General features: G+C 42.4%; 1 protein-coding gene across 1 annotated transcript in view; it reads right to left on the bottom strand.

Annotated features, from left to right (window-relative positions):
- Positions 1-20,218, bottom strand: part of MYLK4 (myosin light chain kinase family member 4) — a 72,784-nt gene that overhangs the window by 13,928 nt on the left and 38,638 nt on the right. The window contains exons 2-3 of the mRNA XM_069493468.1: positions 5,968-6,046; positions 2,382-2,487 (exon numbers count right to left, since the gene is read on the bottom strand). Of these exons, the coding sequence (XP_069349569.1) occupies positions 2,382-2,487; positions 5,968-6,046 (185 nt within the window). The remainder of the gene's footprint in view (positions 1-2,381; positions 2,488-5,967; positions 6,047-20,218) is intronic.

Raw genomic sequence — 20,218 nt, 5'->3', positions numbered from 1 at the left:
TCGAGGGTAAGGCCCCAGAATCTGCATTTTCAGCACATTCCTTGGGAGATTCATACACACCCTAAAATTCGAGAACCACCTTTATAGACAACACAGAATCTCTCTGAGTACATGTCAGTGTAATAAACTGGGCCTTGTCAGTATCTGAACAATACAGCCTGTGGTCAGGTATTTCAAATTATTTTTAGAAACTGCATATAAATAAATAAGATGTAATAACAATATTGCATGTAATACATATAATCAAAAATACATATTGCCTATGAGATTTTTGACAGTTTTTTTGCATATTCTTACCTATGTAATTACCTACAGAAATGCACACTCACGGTTTTTAAATGTGATTTGCTTACTTTGGTTCCTTATTTAGTGAAATAAACTAGAACATGTGTCTCTGCTCTGTGCAATGGTGGCCTTCACAGCAGGGAGTGAAGGAGGGCCTCCCTGACCACACAGTGAACCTAACTAAGGCAAGACCTGTGGCAATTCTAGAGGACTTCAGAGATGAGGGTCATAGCAACACTGGACAGACACAGTGCCAGTGGCAGCCACCACCTCCCATTCAACTCAGCTACGCACCCAGCACAGAAGCAGACGGATCTTGGAGAATGACATTGGATTACCATAAACAGGGCCAAGTGGTGACTTCAAGTCTAGCCACTGTTCCGGATGTAGTCTCTACTGGGGCACATGAGCACAGCCCCAGGCACCTCCCGTGTGGTTGTCGGTCAAGAACATGCTTTTTCCTCTCCTCAACAGTGGCCCACAGAACTGTCTGGCCCAGCATGGTGCCCCATTGCTGTCTGACTTTCCGGCTGTCTCTGGTGATTTCCCTTGAAGGGCTTTGAATGCTGAGACCGCTTCCCAAGATCCCTGTCGGCCCACCGCACTGATAACCTCGCGCTAACTGACCACAGCAATCAGAGATGATAAATAACTAGCAGGGAGGCCACGGGGAAGGGGAGGAACCCCCTGGAAAACTCAGGGGCCTGCCACTGCAGCAGGTTTTTGGGATCCAGTGATCCTTGACATGTTGTAATGCAACATCTCTGCCAAAAGCAAAAGGTAAGTTGCTGCATCTTGAACCTCCTCCCACTGAAAAGAAGGCACAGCATCTGGTGGTGTCTGCGTTTTGAAGGCAACAACACACGTTAGATTTTGTTTCTCTAACTCAGTTGCCAAGTGAATTATGGCTGCCAGGTTTTGGTGGAACCTAGAACCAGAGATGACCAGCAGCCGGTCCTAACTGCAGGACAGCCAACAAGACGCAGTGGTGCCCAAAGAGACAGAAAGGAAGTTTCAAAGGCGCCACTGACAAACCTTGACCAGAAAAACAGCACAAACCCTGGGAATTATTTCAAAGCTGCTTCTGCAAATAACTATTTGGTGTTAGAGAAATAGTTGCTGGTTTGCCACTGAAGTCCCTGCAGACCAAAATACCTCAGACTTGCATGGCACCAGTTCCTGTTGTGGAAATCGCATTTCTCCCTCAGACGGTCCCCACTGTCACATGGGGCGTCTCTGTGATCAGCCAGCTGAGGAAGAAAACGTTCAGGTGGCTCCATGTGGCTGAGGGGAGCGCAATATGGAATGGGAAGAAGCAGAAGAATTTTACAAATACCAGCTACATCCCAATGACCAATTGCAGAAATCTGTTCTGTAGTACTGTGTATATTTTCCATGCGTTGGGAGGTGAATTGTGAATACATGTGGGTGAAGGTCCCGCTTTCCACTCCCTATTTTATGCAGACATGGAGACCGTAGTAAACTTTATAATTTAAGCTTTGAGTTACAAGATATCATAGGAGGATTGTGAATGAACCAGAAGAGGAAAAAACGTCAGTGCCCCCAACATGAAGATGGTCTCTGATGGACTTTAATCTTCCTCCTTTAGGGAGAGAGTGTGCATTTAGATGTTCCTCAAATAAGTTCTTTGGTGAGCAGAGTCATCAGTTGAAATTGATAATATTTACTAATACGGTAACAATATAAATGCGAAACAATGATGCAGCAATGAAAAGATTTAGCACACGCCACAAGAACTACGGTAGGGACCCGGTTCCACATTCTGTGTCCCTGTGCCCACGCCATGGCTTTGGACAGGGCTGGCCCTTCCGGTGGCTCACACCGGGTTTTTCCCACTCTCAGACATTACAACACGGGAAGTAAAGCAGATAATAAACGCAGGGTTTAGTCACCACATCAACCTCTCTGGCATCGGTGACAATTTTCAGTAATGGTTAAAATCTCTTAAAATGTTTGTGTATAACATTTCCAGTGCTCAGGCTGAGACCAGCAAACATTTATGAAGTCCCCAGGCTCTGTCTCTTTGGAAACTCTCTTCTTTTGTTGAAAGATTGTTAAAACGGAGTGTTACTTACCCTCCTAAAATTTCTGTTTGGCTCACAGTGTAGAGGCTGTTGACTGCTGCTTGCTTGGCTGTCACGATACGATGGCCGAATGGGGCAGGAGGAACCGGGACGTCATCTAGAAGATGAGAGGAAAAGAAGGGCCATCTGTCAGGCAGTCTGACCTCTTTACAGCAGCAAGCTGTGCCCCACAGTAAAAATGTGCTCATTTAATAATAAAATACAATGAGCCATCTGTTTTATTCCTAATGATCCAGGAATACCAATTTTCACTTCAGATTATGAGCTGTGACTCACGAAGGTGACATCTGACATCTCAGAGAGTGACAGTGGGAACCACTCAACAATCGTTCATACCTTCTTCCGACCACTTTTAGAAATGTCAAACTAGTTGAAAATTTCCAACCCCAACACAGTCCAAACAGGTAATATGTCCAAGCTTAAGACCATTTTAGTTCAAATATGAGAAATTGTTTGATCCATTTTTTTAAAGAGCCACTGATACAGTCCGTTATTTTAATTAAAGTGGAGAGAGAAAAATGAAACATTTCTTCATGTCATTGAAGTGTTTGATATTACATATTGCTTTCCAAAATGTTTTAGAGTTTATTTAAGACACATTTAAGGCACAAAGATGAATTTTTCCCGGCTGGCTGAAAATAAAACACCCATTGAAACTAAGTAAGTGTGTATTCTATAGCTATGAAATCTCTCCGGCTTTCCACCTTCCAAGTGTTTAAACGCTGGTCTGCATCAGCGTCAGTTCTAACGTGCATAATTACTTAGTAATGTTTCTCCCAGTATTCTTTTACTTTTCCATGACTACTGCTGTTAAAATTTGCTTGCCATGAACCTGTTCAATCTCCATTGATTCATTTATTAAGCAGCTACTGCATGCATACAGTAAGGATACAAAGAGAGGTGAGTAGATAACAGCTTTGCTTTCAAACATTTACATTTATTTAACATATGTTTCTTGAGCACTTATCTTGTTCCAGGCACTCTGCCAAGTGTTAATATTTTTAAAAATTCAGATAATATAAATCTCCTGGAATCTGATTTGATATGGACATTCACCTCTCACGCCATAAATATGCTGAAAAAATGAAGTCATTTGAGAATTCTCTGGGTACCATTCATTGCTTCAGATTTTTAAAAAAGAGCGGTTGAGTTAAACACACAAATGGCATCAATATGACATTATGTCTCCTGCAGGCTGTTAGACTAAGTGAAATTTAGTTGGAAATGCTTGCTGGAAAAGGTTAAAAGCCTTAGAAGGCTGAAACAAAAAGCCATTTCCTACCCAATGGGGTCACGAGATCTTGCTTTCGGCAGCTCTTCGTCCTGACGGACTCCCGGGTTTTGCCCTGGGAGCTCCTCTGGGAGTGTCTGGCTTCCGGTGTCTTTCTACACGTGTGTTCTTCTCTTGTGCCCACTACATCTACTCTGCTCTTTTTGTTGTCCTCACTGACGGCGCGCTCCTCTGTCACTCTGCGCTTGCTGCTGCCAGAGGACACTGTTTGCTCAGCGTTCTGGACAGCGGATCCTACTGCTGAGTTCCCCAGGAATCGTGGTGCGGAAATGGCCTTTGTGCTGCTGACACACCTGGAAAATAAAATCCGGTTGCAGCTCTCAAAGTTTCAAGGAGAAAACTTTCAGATGGTCAAAATTCTTAGAACTAAAGCTTTCTTAAAACGGTGTTTTGGTGAAGAAGATGAAAGCTCCAAGACAGAGTTGACCATTTCACTGTCTGGGGACCAAGTGGAGCAGGTGCTTCCCCAACAAACCTCTGGGTGTAGATAACCAGGATCCCAGACAGTCACCACAACGATCTCCTTGTGACCCCAAGTTATTCCACTGGCCCTTTATAAAAGCAGTCCTTTTAAAAATACCCAACTAATTTGATCTTCACTTGTTTCACCTCCTTTCCTTATAGAAGAAATTATGACAGCATGATAAAAGCAGCAATAACCTCTCTGCATATTAACAGCAGGGAGAGCAAACCTTTATTGGCGGAAGAATTGACCTCATTTCAGCTTCTCAGCAGCTCCCAAATTTACTAAGCACATTTTTGCAGTGGAGTTTCTTAGTAATCATTAGTGTTTGTGTTTAATTCTTGGGAAATTAAATTTCTCCAAGATTAGGTTTCAAACATATTATTAAAAAATGAAATAAGAATGACGTCTTAATCCATAAAACAGACCACACAGGTGTTCTGATGCTCTTTGTTCCAAACAGATACCATGGTTCATCATAACCTAGAGTCATTAATTTTAATGGGCTACAAAATTACCTGAATTTGTATGTGAAACTTTGCAGCTGAGGAAGAAAGTCATTCAATAATATACTTCTTAATCCTCACAATATCTGGGAGAAAATAGCCAATTTGTCATGTATAATGAAGCAGGTAACCTTTTTCAGGTTCAGGTTTTTAACTTACAGATTAATCTAATCATTATTTAATTCTTGACCTTAGGAAGGATGTGTTCAATATTGCTCAAAAATTTTTACTTAATCTTTAAAAAATACTGATTCCTGTGAGGACTCTTAATCACCATTTTTGTCTACCAGTTGGTGGAAAACTTAGAAAACAATAAAATGCCTGAAAATATCATAGGCAAGAAAAAAAATAATGGCAAGCAAATGTGACCATGAAAAATCCACATAAGCTGGGAAACTGGGTTCTAAGTCATTGCTTTAAAAACTCTCTTCATTTATCCTTTTAATATGGCCTTCAATTGTAACGGCACATAGATCTATGAGCATCAGTTGTGTGTGTGTAATGCTGTAACCCTACCTTGCATGGAATTGGTCACCATTAATTTTATCAACATGTTGCTTTTTATGTGGACATAGGTCCAGCACTGTCTCATTTGTAGCTGCCAATCCTCCTTTTTTCTCGGCTTCTCTTCCTCTAATATCTTCCTTAGAATGAAGCCCATTTTTCTCTTCTTTGAACACTGGATGTTCATTTTTACCCACAGTGGCTTGTTTATCATCTCCCACACTATCATCTTCTTGTCTGTTCAGGTTCTCTGTGCATGAAATGTCTTTTCCAACCATATCTTCTCTCAGCTCTTTGCAATTCCTTGGAGCAAAATCTTCCACTTCATCTTGACTTTCTGCGTGATAAATGGCAAAACTTCTCTGAACTAGAGATGCGTTGGTCTTCTCAGCATTTTTCTTGTTGAGTTTATTAATCTTTTCTTTCTCAGAGGAGAGTTGATTCTTCTGGGTAGATCTCTCTAGAAGCCACCATAGGACACAAAATATTTTAATGGAGAATGCATGTGATCAGTATAATTCTGGCTCCATATAATGGCATCTCTATTCATGTTTCTTTTTACTAGCAGATATAAGCTTTTAAAAGCAAAGTAGAAGGAAATATGACCAATTGACTGACAATTGGCTTCCAAAAGATGTTTTTGTTTGTAACAAGCAGGAGCCAACCAACTACAGGTATTCAAAAAACAGCACTTTTCCCTACACAGGGCTTTATGAAAGTGTAGCTGCTTTTGAATAAGAATAACAATAGGACTTTTCTAACAGAACTCTCTTTCTCCATAATTATAATTATCTAATCTTCTAAAGATGTTACCTGTGAGGGCTGATGTCCTTTTGCCTTTGACGGGGGTCTCTTCTGTCAGGCCAGAGTTTGACCACGCCGTCTCGCTAGCCTGTGAATACACAAGTAACTGAGGTTACACATTACATCGGGCTTTTCACCCTCAGCACTACCAACACTTGGGACTAGACTACTCCTTGTCGTGGGGACTGTCGTGAGCATTATAAGATGTTTAGCAGCATCACTGGCCTCTATCCACCAGATGCCAGCAGTTCCCAGTTGTGAGGACGCAAATGTCTCCAGATCAGTAAACGTCCCCTGGGGGCAAAATCACCCAAGGTTGAAACCACAACGTTGCATGATTCAAACATAGAAAAAACACAAAAATTAATAATAATGTAGAGGGCAGAACAGTCTGAATTAATGACTACAGTATCTGAAATGAACTCATTATTTTCAAAGAAATTCTGCAAAACTCTGTCACTGTTTGTAGAAGAAAGCCCACCTTCATGGATAGATTAAAGGGTATTGATAGTGTGTATGTCACTCTTGACCTCTGTTTAAGTTGTCTTGATATGGTTCACATATAAATCAAATAAAAATGAGAGGATAAATGCGAATGGGCTCTGTAAACCAGAAAGGGGGAGATGAAAGTAAGCTTTATAAATGGAGCTTTGATATTGCTTAGAACAGATGGCCCTTTTCCTAAGTAGATAAACATTCTTCTCACAATCCTGGATTCTCTGAAAATTAGTTTGGCAAATCCTTTGCTAATGTATACCATATAAAAGGTAAACATTAACCCGATCCACCCAAATTATCACGAATTCTAAAGTTATGCATTATAAATTAATGAAATTGTGTGGATGTGTAGTCAGTCTTTTTCCCCCTCCTTTGAAAGAGAACACAGTTTGCCTTAGGGTGATTTGCAAACATAAAACACCAAGTAAGTGCAGAGCATAGATATCAAGACAAATTGCAAATGTGCTTTTGAACAATTCAAAGGGCAATTCCACAGGTTCTGAGTATTTCCATATTTCAGATGGGGCCTCTGGCCGGGCGCGGTGGCTCACGCCTATAATCCTAGCACTCTGGGAGGCCGAGGCAGGAGGATCGCTCAAGGTCAGGGGTTCGAGACCAGCCTGACCAAGAGCAAGACCCCATCTCTACTAAAAAATAGAAGGAAATTAACCAGACAACTGAACATACATAGGAAAAATTAGCCGGGCTTGGTGGCACATGCCTGTAGTCCCAGCTACTTGGGAGGCTGAGGCAGAAGGATTGCTTGAGCCCAGGAGTTTGAAGTTGCTGTGAGCTAGGCTGACGCCACAGCACTCTAGCCTGGGCAACAGAGTGAGACTCTGTCTCAGAAAAAAAAAAGAAAGAAAGAAAGAAACAGATGGGGCCTTATAACACAGAGGCATGTTTAGTAAATCTGTGGAAAATCAAGGTTGGTCGTTAGAGCCTCAGAGTTTCTATTTTAAGTGAAAGTGCAGAGCTGGCATTTGCACACTTTTCCCTCTGCAGGAAAAACACCTTCAGCTTCCTCAGGCAAAGCTGGTGCTGCTTCCTCTGTGCTTGCACAGAGCTCACACATACCCCACCTGGCGCCCCTTACGGCACTTACCTGAAGTTTTCTTCCTGGCAATTTCACACTAGACTGTGGGTTTCTAATGGGCAAAAAGACCTGGTCATCTTTGATTCCTTGGTGCTTAGCCAGAGACGGCACACAGTGATACTGATGATGATGGTGGTGGTGGTGGTGACAGTGAGCAGCCTACCCTGGGCACAGACTATGTACCAGGCTCTATTCTAAGCACTGAACACTATTAAGTCGGTCACTCCTCATAACAGCCCTTTAGGATAGATCCTATTAACCCCATCTTATAGATGAAGTTGGGTAATTTCCCAAGGTTATAAAGTCTGGAAATGACAGACCAGGGATCCTAACTCAGCTGTGCCCCTAACTACTATGCTGTACTCGCACCCTGGAAAAAAATAGAAGTATTATAGCCAAGTCACATTATTAATATTTATCAAGAGCTACTACAGAGTTCGTATCACAGGAGATAAGAAAGAGGATTAAGAAAGAAGGGCATAAAACAAAAACAAATTAGCAGAGTGAAGAAATAAATATTTACTGGTCAAAAGATAAGAATTAACATGGAAGAGAGGAAAAGAGAAAGAAAGAAATTAGTCAAAGAAGACAGTTTAACAAATTGTGTTTACTCTGTTTAAACTGTCTTTCGATTGCTCCCTTGGAAATGAGAACTCCTGCCACAGCGACAAGCGCTGTGCTTCTGGATTTATTAAGTGTGGCCTGAGCATACCGGTAACAGCATACGTGGGCGTAATAATGAAAACTGGTGTGAATCAGTCAATTTCAGTCCATCAAAATATATAAAACTGAGCATTTGGCTGTAAGACTCCGTGGAGCACTGGTGGATCTTCGTTGGCCTCCGAAGCTGTCTGCGCATCGTAGGGCAACTGCCCGCGAGCCGGGCCAGCGTCCCTCAGAGCAGAGTCTGCCTTGACCACAGGAGAAGCTGCTGGTCCTGAGGAATATAAGAAACCAGCTTCCAAACGGGGCTGTTTTTTTCTGTGTAATTATATATCATCTCTATTTTACCATTGGAATAAGGTAAGAAGGCCTTTATTCCTTGCCAAAGGCTATTATATTTTCATTTCCCTATGTAACACTGACATCTAGAGGAACTTTGAACTGAAGAGTTTCCAATAAACAGAAGTTGTATTTCTCCTTTTCTTCCCCAGATAGCAACCCTGAGAACTTCAACTCAAGAACTTCAATATGGATGAAATGTTTTTACTTTGTATTTCCAAGTGACGTGTAGAAGATGCTAAAATAGGAAGCACAAGTCTGTAGATATATCTTGTTTGTTGTCCAAAAAATATATGTTTTTTACTGGTTCAAGAGGATAGGACTAGTGCTGCTAAGCTTGAAGTTGCTGAAACAATTCTGATCATTCCCAGTTAATGGGATGAAAGTCACATCGAGGTTATATTCCTCTGCTGAATTCACAGTGATGGCTGAGCTGAACCTAAGGACCTCGTTTCATTCAAATTCACTAATTTATTCATTCACTTAAGAAATATTTATATATGACATATGGATTATTTTGTAACTATTTACCAATTCCTTTTGTAATAATTTATTATATTAGTGGCTTTAGGATGACATAGGGAAAAAGGCAACATGGCCCAGATGCCCAAGTATTCAAAACTCTCTTCACTCTGTCTAGTGTCCTAGACTGGTCTCCTAAGTGGGCTGTGTATACCCAGGGAGTGTCCACAGTAGTCCTTTGGGGAGTGGGAAGGAAACATTACAACTCCTTTCTGTTTGTTTATTCAATTTCTTATGGACTAAATGTTTGTGTCCCCCCCCCCAAATTCATATGTTGAAATCCTAATTCTAAAGGTGATGGTCTTAGGAGGCCGTTGGAGGTGATTAGGTCACGAGAGCAGCGTCCTCATGAATGGGATTAGTGCCCTTATAAGAACAGACATGATACCTGGTTGATCCCACCAGTAAAAAAAACAAAGACGTGAGAGCTTGCTCACTCTTTACATGTGCAGACTAGGAAGTGGGCCCTCACTTGATCTGCCAGCACCGTGACCTGGAATTTCCCAGCCTCCAGAACTGTGAGAAATAAACGTTTGTTGTTTAAGCCATCCAGTCTACAATAATTTGCTATAGCAGCTTGAACCAAGAAAACATTCTTTCAAATTTTATATTTTACATATGTTTAAAATATATATTAATATAATTGGACACATATAATTTATAAGGATCTATGATATATTAAACCTTATTGATAAAAATAAATATATTATTCTGGTTATCAATGTATATAATTTATAAGTAAATATATTGGGGCATGCTTAAAAATCTCTTATTGATAGCAGTGCAAAATCAAAATGGTTAGGACACTGTTCTCTAAATAACATTATTTCTCACATTCTGATTTTCTGAAATATGTTTTGGAGAAGATTTAGTCTACATAGCAGGCTCAAGAGCAAGTACATGATTAGAACTATCAGTGCAATTCTTGCAAACTCTTTTTCTCCTTCTGCAAAGTACTGCTGCTCAAAGGGCAGGATTCATTGCCCAAATGCCAGCTTTGACTATTTAACCAATTGAAAGTAAGCACTTTATACGCTTCTCTTTGTGGCGATTAGACTGACTGACATAGGATCCAGACCTGAACAGGAGGCAGCATCAGCCCACAGGTGTGCACCCACCCAGCTATCTGGGCATGAGTTCACTCTTGCCCTGTACACTGCAGGCCTGTCTCAGTGCTACATTAAAACCTTACTGTTCCTGAAAGCAGTGAAATAACTGAAAGGAAAATTAATTCAGCTGGACAAAGCCCCTCTTTCATTTCCATTCAATAAAAATCAATTTTTAAAAATTCAATCCTAACATGGATTTCACCTTAAAAGAACAGAAAGGCTGAGAGAGCGGCTGCCTCCCCTGGACCACAACAATGCTATGATCATTGTCTGTGTCATTGTGCTGTTGGTCGATGTGTCTGCCTGCCCACTAGAACATAGACCCTTCCCTTCTCCTTTGTTTCCTTGGCACCAAACAAGGGGTTAGGGTTCTAAAAGTGCTCGGTGAAGGAGGAAAGAAGGCGTGGCGTGGTGAGAACGCACGGTCCTCGGGCTGCGTCAGCGCGAGGCCAGGCCAGGCTGCCACCGGGGCCACCTCCGATGCCTCCCTGCCGCGGCCGCCCCCACAGCCCTGCACCTGCGCAGCTGACGCTGAGTGATAGCCAAGCCCTGCATTTGGGGATTACAGTTGCTACAGAAAATTGTGTTCATAACATCACATACGGGCACAACTAGATTGTGTACCCTGCATAACGACTGTTCATGTTACTGCTCATGGAGATGCCGAGATGAAAAGATTGCCAAGGTTAAAATTGGTCATTTTAACCTAAGGCCTAGAAATATCAAAATAAAGGTCAAACAATTTATAATGACTTTGTTAAACTTTGATTAGGCTCCTAATGGGAGAGAGAAAAATAAATAGATCCTAAAAGAATACAAAGAGAGGAATTTCCAGAAGAAATACTAAAACTAGGTTTCCTTGCCTGAGCATCGAAGGTAATTTTAGAGACCGTTTATAAAATAAATCTATTTCTCGTCATCCTCAGCACACACTCGAACTCTCCGTGATTAAGTGAGAAAACACGCTGCAGCCCTGGGCTCACGAAGCACAACCCTCGTGACCTGGGGCTGGCGGGGGTGAGGCGGGACGGGGTCTGACCGGCCAGTTCCAGAAAGGGAAAGTGTCCGCCTCCACCTCGAACGCAGCAAAAGGACCCTGGGGCTGCTGCTGCCGCTGAGCAGAATCAAACCATCAGCTGAGAAAAGAACCCTGCCGGGAAGATCAAAGCCTCCCGTCCGGACTGTGCCTCATTCAGAAACCAAGGAAACGGGGCTCTTCGAGGGTTCAGATCAAAGAAGGGCCTGAAATTAAAGGTGCTGATTCCAGAAGGTCTACTGGGACCATCTGTCAAGGGAAGACACGTGACTAATTTTACTTTATTGGATAATAATATGCAGGGAGCGGGACCGTACAAGAAGCATGCCGCCCAGCCTCCACCCCCCGGGCTGAGGAGCGCCCAGGACCGGTCAGACTGACTTTGTAGGTTAGTCCTCACTGACTACAGACTTTTTAAATTTAAATGCACTTTCGAGTGTTCTTATCCTGGCAACCTTCTTGTTACAGCAAAGGCTATGCGAGTGACGGTCCTGAGGAGGCTTGAGAAGACCAGCGACAGGACAGAGACCCAGAAAGGGACAGCCCACCCGAATCTGCCCCGCCGGCTTCAGGCCCAGGCCACGGCCCACAGCCACGGAGCACTGCAGGCGTTTGCTCTGCCCTGCTCTCCTCTCCAGGCTGTCTAAACAGTTAAAATGCACCAATCATGGATCTTCACCTAAATATGTGGCTACTCCGGGCACTTGGATACTGCAGGCTTTGTTTTCCCCTGCCCGTCCCCAGTGGCTGAGCAGACCTAAGGTACCTTATAACTGACTCGTATTTTTTTATTTCCTTCCCACCGCCACCTGACCTGTCCATCCCAAACAGAAAACGTCAAGCCCTCTGACTGGTCACTGCGCTTTCCCCTCAAGCTGCTGAAGGGCCTGCCAGCTGCTGCCCATCTTCCCACCCGTCCTGTCCCACCCAGACGCGACTTTGCTCCAACTCAGGGTTCTCAGCCACCTGGGCAGCGTTTTAAACTAGTGATGCCTGAGTCCTCCACTACGGATTCTGATAACATTGGTCCTGAGTGGGTCCAGGACATTGGCATTTTTTAACCCCACCCAAACCCCAGTGACTGGAACGTACTGCGAGGGTTGGGAGCTGCTACCTCTGTTGGTTCCAGCCACTCAGGACTTTTTTCCGAGTGCTTCCTCCCAGCCTGGCTCCTGCTGGACACAGTTCGGGTAATAACATCAGAGTAATAACATCAGAATCCCTGTTCCTCCCACTCACAAGCGAGGGTCGATTACCCAGCAAACCACTGCCTCTTCCTTGCCCCACCCGGGGATACGTGCCTGGAAATGAGTCTAAGGTAGACTTCCCTGGGACCACAAAACCTCCCTCCGAAAATGACCTATGGGGCCACCAGGGACGGCAGCAAATAAAAACGCCAACGTTCCCAACCATGCCTCTGGTCCTCTGCCTGAAATCTGCCTTGCTTCCTGGCCACAATTTAATAATTGAAAGTGATGTAGGTCCTCTGCTAAAATGGGAGTGAGCAGAAGAGAGAGGGGGACTCAGGCTGAGGTGCAAAAGCACCGCCTTACAGGGCATAGCATTATTTATAGCACTTTGCACAAAAGTTTATCTGAAAACCATAAATCCTGGCATGCTTTTGTCTTCTTGGGATTCCACCACCAGAAGAGCACCTGAGCACTTCAAAAACTGTACAGTGAGGCTACTAAGAAACTGTGAGCGTGAGCACGTGTGTGTTAGCCAGATTCAAATGGAATTACAGCTTCTTGTGTTCATTTGATTAAAATGAATCTTACTTAGTAAAATTTCTCTTTACACTACACAAGACCAAACCTTGGAATGTTTTCACATGAAGTTTACAGTGTTTTTTCATCACCCAATAAAACTCTTTGATTTCTTACCACCGCAGACAGTTGTAAAAGCCTTCATTTCACATGGTGTTCTTGGTATGCTTTTTAATTTTTATTTTAGGTTCCTTTTTTTATCACTCCATCTCCTGTCTCCTGCTCTGGGTGTAAGTTCAGTTCAGCCTCTCCCAGGAGACTGGCTCCTAGCGGCGGCATATGCTGGTAGAGGCTCTCGGGGAACTCAGCATTTCCTAAGGAGGGGTAATTTGTGGTCCCCTGGGTTGCAGGGACATTCAGAGATCTGAGCTTTGACTCACTGAGCAAAACATTTAACCACCTAATGGTTTACCTTTCTGTATTTCCCCCTGTACAGGAATGCTGCAAGCGTATTGCAAAGCAAAGTGGCTTTAAAAAAGCTACCTCTGGCCAGGCATCGTGGTTCATGCCCGTAATCATAGCACTTTGGGAGGCGGAGGTGGGAAGATCACTTGAGGCCAGGAGTGTGAGACCAGCCTGGGCAACATAGTGAGACTCTGTCTCTACAGAAAGTAAAAAAAATTAGCCAGTCATAGTGATGCACGCCTGTAGTCCCAGCTACTGGGGAGGCTGAGGTGGGAGGATCACTTGAGCCTAGGAGTTGGAGGCTGCAGTGAGCTACAATCACACCACTGCACTCTAGGCTGGATGACAGAGCAAAATTCTGTCTTTAAAAGAGCGAGAGAAAAACTACCTCTGAAAAACAACAAGAAGCTATAAAGCTCTTAAAAATGTCTCTGAATTTGCAATACGTAACAAAACTCTGTAGATAAAAACTAATCAGTTATGACCACTCCCAGACATTTGTTGTCTGGTCCCTTCTACCCAAAGTGGGTTGGTGGACCACCAGTGTGGCATCACCTTGGACTTTGTTAGAAATGGAAAATCTCAGCCCCTCCCCATCACCTACCCAATCAGATCTGTGTTTTAACCAATCCCCAGGTGGTTCCTTTAAAATTTCAGAAGCATTGACCTAGAAAATATACATAATAAACTGGTGTGAAGAAGTATTATATTTCATAAAATATTTGTCACAGCCTTGTGCATCTATTTAGAATACATCTTGCCTCCATCCACAAAGGATCTGAAGAGCTAACATCAGGCCTGGGTTAGCTCCGAGGGAAGAAGTGAGAAAGCAGGAAGGAGCCAGGACAGTGCCCGGCTTGTGTGCACATCCACTGCCCATGAGAGGAGCCGCCGGTGGAGACCCAGCACTGTGTAGAAGACCAGTGAGCTGCTCAGATGTCCACAGTCTGACTCTGACCCGGGGCTCCGACAAGAGAATGCATGAACAAGTGTAATGCCTTAGTCATCATTGCCACCAATCTCTGAGCTCCACAGATTGCCCAGACTCGGCCTCAGAGTGAAACAATGTTAAGGTGCAATTGTACAATGAAAACTAAGCCAAGGGTGGGCTCTAGAGAATTAGGAATATATTCTAGCTGGCTCCAAAATGCAAAGAATACAGCTAGAATTAATACACGGGCTATAACTTAGTTACTATAATGGTGACTATCAACTTTAAATGGAATAAAAGTAATTTTCTTAGCCTAGTTCGTACAAATCAAAAACGTAGAAGCTGGGGGAGTAGGGAAGGGATGGAAAAAGAGGAGATGTTGATCAAAGGGCACAAGGTTTCGGTAAGAATGGAGGAACAAGTAGTGAGCTATTGCACTGCGTGACGACCACAGTTAATAATAATGTATTGCATATTTCAAAACAGAATAGATCTTTAATGTTCTCACCACCAAAAAAATGTTAAGTTGGTGAGGTGAAGGATATGTTAATTAGCCTGATTGACTCTTTCTAGAATGTATACATAGTTTCAGAACATTGCATTGTACCCCATAAATAGTTAACATTTGTCAATTAAAAACAAATAATAAAAAATTTAAGTACACAGATAGTACATAGCCTCTAACACCCTTTATTGTCTGTATTTTACTCCTGAGATACGCTTAAATCCTCAAATTATGGAGAACATGAATATCTTCATGTTTTGTCTCATTATCTTTTGTTTTATACCGGACGTGCAGGGAAACATTCAGCTGCTATGCTGGCACCACCCAGTGCTTGAAATATGGAAATACTTCCCATACTGATTGGTAAACAGGGGATGACCCAGGACCTCCAGGGGTCCCCTCCCACCTCCCGTCCTCGCCACCTGCTGTGCCTCAGGACCTTCACAAGACCTGTAACGGGAGGATCAGTACCTGGCATGGCAGGGGCCTTCAGGCCACTGAGACAGCTGAGTGGCTGTGCGCTCCCGGGTACCACAGAGCACAGACCAGGAGCATGAGTGTGATAGGAAGGCATGTGGCCGCAACAGTAGGCTGCTGGCCTTGAAATTTTCAGTATTTAAATAAAAGCTTTCTATTATATGTACAGCATCCCTGGAAATTGAGAACCGTGCTTTGAAAGTCAGGGAGAGAGCTATAGAGGATGAGTGAGGAAGAGGGAGGGGAGTTACTACCTCTAACACCTCTGCCTGCCGTGGACCCTGAGCTGGTGGTCCTGAAATTTATAAAGCTCCTTCCCCAGAGAAGCTGAATCAGTAGGTCTGGCTTGGAGCCCAGGAACATTTTCACAAGCTCCATCCATAGTGATTCTGCTGCAAGCGGCCAGCGCCCGTGCTTTGAGAAGGTTGAGAATTCCTGCTCATCACTCAAGGCTTCCCTCTGTGAATTCTTTCCTGAAACACTCCCCTCCTGCAGCCTCCTACTGAAAGAGGAGTCAACCTTTCCTCCACCTTTGCCGGCCCTGCGTTATCACGTATTTATCAAACTGTGTTGAATTATTTGTTTGCACATCTGACCTCACCCAGGCATCTCAGCTCTAGCTCATGGCAGACACTGACTGACTGACTCATGCATGGAATAGTAAATCAGGGGCTGCGGGAACAGATTCCTGGCAGTATTTGCTGACCATCTCGACCAGCTCCTAATTTTCTCGTAAGGGCTGCCATAGCAGGCCCCTTACTATGTCCTCCTCGGTGTCAGGCTTTGATGTCCAGCCCCCAGACTGCTGTAGCACCTAGAATTTCCCATTTTCATGGAGGGCAATTTGTTGTCCTTTACCTCTGGGAAAAACTAGACTTCTCAGACCTTTGCAGGAATTCAGATGTTTGTGTCACCAATAACATCTGGACTCTATCTTCAGTGTGGTTTTTGAAGTAATTTACCATTTGACCATTTTCTCAAATTTATTGTACTTAGCGAAAGTCAGAACATGTGCTGTAAACATTCATTTGCTTAATGTGTGTTTGTGTGTGTGTGTGTGTGTGTGTTTGTGTGTGTATTTAAGAACTATTCATACTTCTGCATTGACCATAACTTCTTTAACAGGCTTTAACACATTAGCACAGAAAGATACTTCATGAATTCTTTTGATAGTGGGAAAGGAGAAGAGGTTAGAGGTAGGTATCATTGCTGCCCATTTTACTTTATTATGATTATGGAACCTCATTTTGCCGGAAGGCAATTGAAAGCTGCAGCTATTTCCTTTGGAATGTCTGATTAAGCCTCTTTGTACACCACCTAGCCCAACACGAAACCACGTGCTAAACAAATGCCTTTGCATCTTATTATTGAAGTCCTTTACAATATTTCTAATGGCATTTAAGTCGCCGTTCTAATTGCACATTACATTCATCACTCTAATGTCCCCTCAGCTCTAAAGGTCCCTGAAGCCGCAGAAGCTGGAGGAAAGCTTGGCACAGCTCAGCAGCTTCACGTGACTGCAAGAAACCACTTCTTTCTTGGGGGCTCAGGTATCTTTGCCCTTGGAATCTGTCTTCTGTCCTGATTATGATCTAGCAGTAACCAGATTCCTAAGTAAAATTGTCTTTATGGCAGACATAGAAAAGTAGCATACTTGTCTGTTACCGGTTGAGTGCCATTTATTTATTTTTTTAGTTCTTCCCCATTTCTTAGCAGGGGAGGACTTTGCATGAGTTGGTATTAGGTTCTTCCCATTGCATTAGAAACTGTCGACACGGAAAGAGTTCTACTGGGAACTTCATCAACAAAGTTTCCCACTCCCCTATCTACGAAGGGAAGGTGTGGGGGTGGTGACGGGAGTAGCCTTAGGGTTTTCTAAGGGATCTTCTCAAGCATGGCTTGGAGGCATTAACCAGTGATGCGGGATGGGGGTATTTACAGTCTGACATGTAAGACGTGTCCCTCCAATTCAGCCATGGCAATGAGCCTGTCCTCCCTGCTTAAGCAAGGAGATTTGTTTGCTGATTCAAATAACAATCTCTTACTCTTCAAGGCAGGAAATTACTGTTTTAATGAACAAAACCAAAACAAAGCAAAAACGTTGCATTTTTTGTTGTGGAAATGAGTTATTTTCCATGTTGGCTGAAGATGGAACAAGAAGGAATCTAAAAAAGTAGCTTGCATTTAACATCACAGATTTAAATTCTGTGTTAGAAAGAAATTAGGATAGTGGAAGGAGTGTGCCTCCCAACCCATGGGGGTTTTGTTTTGTATTTCCAACCATAGAATTTACCACAAAAGAATATAATATTTTAAAGGCTCAAAAGAAGATAAAGGGAAAACTTCTCAAATCATATCCACTTGAATTTAGAAAAAACTTTTAAAGAGTACATAGCACAATCAGCCCAACTAGAGATGAGAAAATGAACTATAGGAGATTTTAATAATGTTTAAAATGTTTCTGCCAAAAGGGATGACTGTTGATAATACTTGTGATCTGTTCCACACACCTTCATCCTTTAAAATATCATGGGACGTTGCAGTAAGGATCTCTGTCTCCATTTTCTCTCATTAGACACCCAACCACCACCGTGCATTTTTCAAATGCACACGCAGTCCTCGGCATTCCATTTGTTGTTGTACACTAGTCATCAGTACATCGCCAGTCAACTTAACTCTAGGAGGAAAGGAACACACGAAGGAACACAGGAAATTTTGGGAGGTGATGGCTAAGTTTAGCACCTGGATGGTGGTAATGGCATCACAGGTATAGGCATCTGTCCAAACTCATCAAAATGTATACATTAAGTACATGTATTTTTTTTGTCTATCAATGATACCTCAATAAAGCCTTTTTTTTTTAAAAAAAAAAAAAAAAAAAGACATACTAATGAATAGGGTTAAGAAAACTATATTAGCACCTGTGGTATCTGCCGAGAAACTTTAGCCTTCGGCTAGACAGCGTGTGGGGGTGAGGAGGCTGGCTGACTGCCTCTGCTTGGAGGGCCCCACTGGCAGTTCCCTGCGGGAGGAGAGAGGAACAGTGGCACACGCAGCACGTACAGGTATTTCCATGGGAGGCAAACGGCGAGGCAGACTTGCTCTTCTTCCTTCATGGAGACAGTTTGCTGAGCTACACCCAGAGCAGCAATACATAAACGAATGCCTGCGATGGGGTGACAGCTGGCCTCTGCAGCAGAAACACACAGTCGCAGATGGAAAGTTCAATTACGGGTATTCCAAGAACAGAATTAAAGTCTGTTTTCAGTTAGGAGCCTCGTATAAAACTGTGCTCCATCTGTGTTTACTACGTGCAGCTGCGCCTTGCTCAAAGTGCTTAATGAACTTTTTCTTCTTTGTGAACGTTGACTTCCACACAAAGGTGACACCCTGAAGTAAGTATCATGAGAAAACTACCTGCATAAAACAACTTGGGACAGTATATGTTTTCTGTTCCTGTGTTGGCAGAGCAGTGTTACATACTTCATACTCATGTCCTAAGCTATTTCATCAAATCTCAGAAAATAAATCTGAACTATGAAATGAGAAACTGCTAAAAAAAAAAAAAAAAAAAGAGTAACGTTCCTGACTATTCTGGTCATATCTCATTATTTTCATGTATTAAAATTTAGGCCATAGTATAAATATACTTGAATTTCACATTTAATGAGATCAGTTCAATTTGGCATTTAACAATCACTGTAAAATTTTTCATTTTGGTTTAATTCAGTTATATAGCAATATATTTTCAAACTGATCTCATTATTGGTGGAGTTCATTTACACAAATACATAACTTACTATAGGACATCAGTCAAATCTGCACATGAAAAGTTATTCATGTGCCATTACTTTGCTGTGGTTCATTTTCTATTCACCGCCACAAAATTAATCATATTGGCACAAACTTCTCCTAATCAAGTAGTGTTATTTAAAAATAAGTAAGCTCAGTTTCCAGGTAGATGATATAAAAGTGTTCAGCCCATTTTATGAGTTCTACTTTTAGTTAGAATCACCTCAGAATTTTTTTCCACCAAAAGTTGTGACAATAAATATCAAAGTCAAATATGGAATTTCTTTTAATTTTAAAGAAAGTTAACTAAATAAGGATTACAACTCCTATGAAAACCCACATTCTATAAAACAGGGACTCCAGCTGCAAAAAAATCCTCCACTCAAAATCCTAAAATCTGTATTTTCTTTCAAGTGATTAAATAACTAAGACTAGTCTATTATACAATAAGGATATATATTTTTAGTGAAATAGCATACCATTCATATGCATCATTTTCATTGAAATATTGCTCCCATCAACACTGATTTAAACACATTCACAGAGTAGACAGAACCTTTTCCCCTTGGATAATTTAATATCTTTATTAAAATTTAAAAATAGAGATTTTGATAGTATGAATATCAGCCTTATATGGAAACATATTTCTCAAAACGATGTTTCATTTTTTTTTTTTTTTTTTTTTTTTTTTGAGACAGAGTCTCACTCTGTTGCTCAGGCTAGAGTGAGTGCCGTGGCGTCAGCCTAGCTCACAGCAACCTCAAACTCCTGAGCTCAAGGGATCCTCCTGTCTCAGCCTCCCGAGTAGCTGGGACTACAGGCATGAGCCACCATGCCCGGCTAATTTTTTCTATATATATTTTTAGCTGTCCATATAATTTCTTTCTATTTTTAGTAGAGATGGGGTCTCGCTCTTGCTCAGGCTGGTCTCGAACTCCTGAGCTCAAACGATCCGCCCACCTCGGCCTCCCAGAGTGCTAGGATTACAGGCGTGAGCCACCACGCCCGGCTGATGTTTCATTTTAATACTTAGTAACATTAAAGTCAGTCTCCTAAGTTCAAGTAATAATCAAAGAACACCAGCTTCAGAATAAAAGTTGGAAAAGTTGATGGTAAATCTA

The sequence above is a fragment of the Eulemur rufifrons genome, chromosome 18, assembly GCF_041146395.1.
Source record: "Eulemur rufifrons isolate Redbay chromosome 18, OSU_ERuf_1, whole genome shotgun sequence".
NCBI lineage: Eukaryota > Metazoa > Chordata > Mammalia > Primates > Lemuridae > Eulemur > Eulemur rufifrons.
Note: the sequence above shows the minus strand (reverse complement) of the source record. Positions and strands in the feature narration are given on the sequence as shown.